The 3,617-nt window shown below is 50.6% G+C and overlaps 1 protein-coding gene across 1 annotated transcript; it reads right to left on the bottom strand.

Moving 5' to 3' along the window:
- Positions 1 to 214: 214 nt before the first annotated feature.
- Positions 215 to 2,614, bottom strand: LOC112803901 (uncharacterized). Its single transcript, XM_025847353.1, has 2 exons — positions 2,108 to 2,614; positions 215 to 1,942 (listed from the first exon to the last, which is right to left on the bottom strand). The coding sequence occupies exons 1-2, from the start codon at positions 2,612 to 2,614 to the stop codon at positions 215 to 217; spliced, it is 2,235 nt and encodes a 744-aa protein (XP_025703138.1).
- Between the last annotated feature and the right edge of the window lie 1,003 nt (positions 2,615 to 3,617).

Here is a 3,617-nt window from a genome sequence, read left to right as displayed (position 1 = left end):
TCCATTTGGTGTAGTAGTCTATGGCGACGACCAGATACCTGAGTTGGCCGGGTGCTGTGGGAAAGGGCCCGACAAGGTCGATTCCCCAACTGCCGAACGGCCGTTCTGCCGATATAATGCTGAGTTGGTGTGGGGCGGCTTGGTGGATATTGGCATGCCATTGGCATTTGTCGCAGCTTTTTGTTAACTTTATGGAGTCTCGAATGATTGTGGGCTAGAAGTAGCCAGCCCTGATGATTTTTTGGGCTAGCGTTTTTCCTCCGATGTGGTGACCGCAGCAGCCTTCGTGGATCTCGCGGAGTATGTACTCCGTGTCCCCGGGTTCGACACATTTGAGTAGGGGTTGCGAGAATCCGCGTTTGTATAGTTGTCCCGCTATGATGGTGTAGTTAGCGGCTTCTCTTTTTATTCGCCTTTCCTCTTTCGGGTCTGGTGGTAGGGTTTCGTCGATGAGGTATTGTAGGATAGGGTATGTCCAGGACTCCCGGTTTGAGGATGTTAGATGTGCGTTGATTGTTGTCGATACGGAAGGCGACTTAACGACCTCCTGGATTAGTGATCTGTTGCCGTGTCCCGACTTTGTACTGGCTAGCTTGGAGAGTAGGTCCGCCCTGGCATTTCGTTCCCTGGGGACGTGTTGTATGGTGACGTTTTCGAATCCTTCTTTTAATTCACTCACTTTATTGAGGTATTGTTGGAGTAGGGGATCCCGGGTTTGGTAGCTCCCGTTGATTTGGGAGCACACTACCTGGGAATCGGTATTTACTTCGAGTACCTTGGCGTCGACTTCCCGGGCTAGGTTTAGGCCTGCTAAGAGGGCCTCGTATTTTGCTTGGTTATTTGATACTGGAAAGTCGTATCTTACTGATTGTTCAATTATGATCCCGTTTTGGTTTTCGAGTATAATTCCGGTGCCTCCGTGAGTGGAGTTTGATGAGCCGTCGACGTGCAGTTTCCATGGTTCGGAGGTGAGTTTGATCGGAGTCATTTCAGCGATGAAGTCGGTCAAGGCCTGCCCTTTGATGGCGTTTCGAGGTTCGAACCTGATCTGGAATTGGGATAACTCTATGGACCATGCTAGCATTCTTCCTGCTAGGTCGGGTTTTTGTAATACTTGTTTGACCGCTTGGTCGGTTCGGACCATTATGGGGTGAGCTTGGAAGTATTGTCGTAGCCGTCGGGATGCCGAGAGGAGTGCGAAAGCTAGCTTTTCTAAGCGTGAATAGCGAGCTTCTGTGTCCTGTAGGACCTTGCTTATGAAGTATATGGGTTTTTGTTCCTTTTTCTCGTTTTCCCGGACGAGTGCTGCTGCGATCGCTTCTTCCGTTATGGAGAGGTACAGGTATAGTGTTTCCCCTGTTTGGGGTTTTGCGAGGATTGGAGGTTCCGCTAGAACCCTTTTGAAGTGTTGGAAAGCTTCTTCGCATTCTATCTCCCATTTGAAGGGGGTTCCTTTTTTCATAAGTTTGAAAAAAGGGATTGCCTTTTGGGCCGATGCCCCGAGGAACCGGGATAGCGTGGTCAGTCGGCCGGTGAGTTTTTGGATTTCTTTGAGGTTTTTGGGACTTGTCATCTCAAGGACGGCACGACATTTCTCTGGGTTTGCCTCAACTCCGCGTTGCGTGATCATGAAGCCGAGGAATTTTTCTGCTTCCATTCCGAAGGCGCATTTTGTCGGGTTGAGTCGCATTTGGTGTTTTCGCAGGGTGTTCATTATTACCTTGAGGTCGTCGGTTAGTTGCTCGCCGGATTCAGTCTTGGCGAGCATATCGTCTATGTAGACTTCTATTTTGTTTCCGGATAGGTTGCGAAATATTTTATTAACAAGTCGTTGGTAGGTGGCTCCGGCGTTTTTTAAGCCGAAGGGCTTTACTGTGTAGCAGTAGGTCCCGTCCGGGGTGATAAATGCCGTTTTTTCTTCGTCTGGTCGGTGCATCGGGATCTGGTTGTAGCCGGAATACGCGTCCATGAAGCTGAGGTATCGGTGGCCGGATGCTGCGTCCACTAGCCCGTCGATGTTTGGTAGGGGGAAGGCATCCTTCGGGCACGCTTTGTTGAGGTCTGTGTAGTCGACGCACATTCGCCATTTTCCGTTAGATTTTCTCACCAGTACGACGTTGGCTAGCCAGGTCGTGTAGGGGAGTTCCCGGATGAAGTTGGCTTCGAGCAAGGCTTTAACTTGTTTCCTGACTTCGGCGGCTCGGTCTGGTGACATTTTCCGTCTTCTTTGTGCTACTGGCTTAGCTAGGGGGTCTATTGCCAGATGGTGAGACATTAGGTCGGGGCTTATTCCCGGCATATCGGCTGGTGTAAACGCGAACAGGTCTCTGTTCTGTTTTAAGAGTTGGGAGAGTTCTTCTTTGATGTCGTACGGGAGGTTTCTGTTGATGAAAGTGTATTCTTCTTTGGTTGGCCCTATCTGTAGCTTTTCCATGTCTCCTTCTGGTTCCGGTCTAGGTTGGCCGTCTAGTCGTGCATCTAGGTCGGCAAGGAATATTTCGGCCGCGTCCCGGGATTTTTTCCTTAGGGCTAGGCTATTGTTGTCGCACTCGGCTGCGACTTCTCGGTCTCCGTGAATGGTTCCGATGGTGCCGTCGTCGGCCCTGAACTTCATGAGGAGGTATTTGGTGAAGATGACTGCAGAGAAGTCGTTGATCGTTTTTCTCCCGAGAATGACGTTATAGGCTGTGGAGTCTTTTAGGACTACGAATTCGGATAAGATCGTTTTTCTCTGATTGCTTGTTCCTATGGTGATGGGAAGGGTAATTGAGCCGTCTGGTTTGAGAAAGTTGTCTCTGAGGCCCGTGACGCCGTGGCGGTGTGTTTGGAGGTTGTCGTTGCGGAGCCCGAGTTTGTCGAAGGCTCCTCGGAAGAGGATGTTGGAGTCTGCACTGGTGTCAACCAGTATTCTTCTTACTAGTCTTGTTCCGATTCAGGCTGATATGACGAAGGGGGCGTCTTTGGCCGAGGTGCCGTGTTGGCAGTCCTCTAGCAAGAAAGTTATCGTGCTGTCGGCTATGGCGACTGGGTCGTGGTGTCTGACGGCCATTATCTTGAGGTCTTTTTTCATTGTTAGTTTTGACTTATTCGATACGTCCTTGCCCGTGATGACGTTTACTATGATGGTCGGGTCTTCTTCGGGGTTTTCCCTGAGGGGTAGCTTTTGAGTTCTCGGGTTGCGCCCTTCTCTTTCTGGCGACTTGTCTCTGTCGGCGCGCCTTGGTTCTCTGATGAATTTGACGAACTCTGGGAGTTTGCCGTCTCGTATGGCCTGTTCGAGAGCGTCTTTAAGGTCAAAACAATCTTGTGTTTTGTGGCCGTAGCCTCGGTGGTAGTCGCAGTAGAGGGCTTTGTTGCCTCCTGTCCTTTCCTTGAGCGGTCGGGCTTTCGGGATGACGCCTCGATTTGCTATCTGGTGGTATATCTCGGTAATTGGTGCTGTTAGGGGCGTGTAATTGGAGAATTTTCCTATTCTTGGTGGTCGGTTGGTTGGTCTAAGGTGGTCTCGTTGGTTCTCTTTGGGTGGTGGGTTATGACGCGGAGTCGGGTTGCCGTGTTGGGTAGCGACGTGCTGCCGTTTGTTGGCAGCGACAACCTGGCTGACTTCCTCGTCGTTG

This window comes from Arachis hypogaea, chromosome 5 (assembly GCF_003086295.3).
Source record: "Arachis hypogaea cultivar Tifrunner chromosome 5, arahy.Tifrunner.gnm2.J5K5, whole genome shotgun sequence".
NCBI classification, from domain to species: Eukaryota; Viridiplantae; Streptophyta; class Magnoliopsida; order Fabales; family Fabaceae; genus Arachis; species Arachis hypogaea.
Note: the sequence above shows the minus strand (reverse complement) of the source record. Positions and strands in the feature narration are given on the sequence as shown.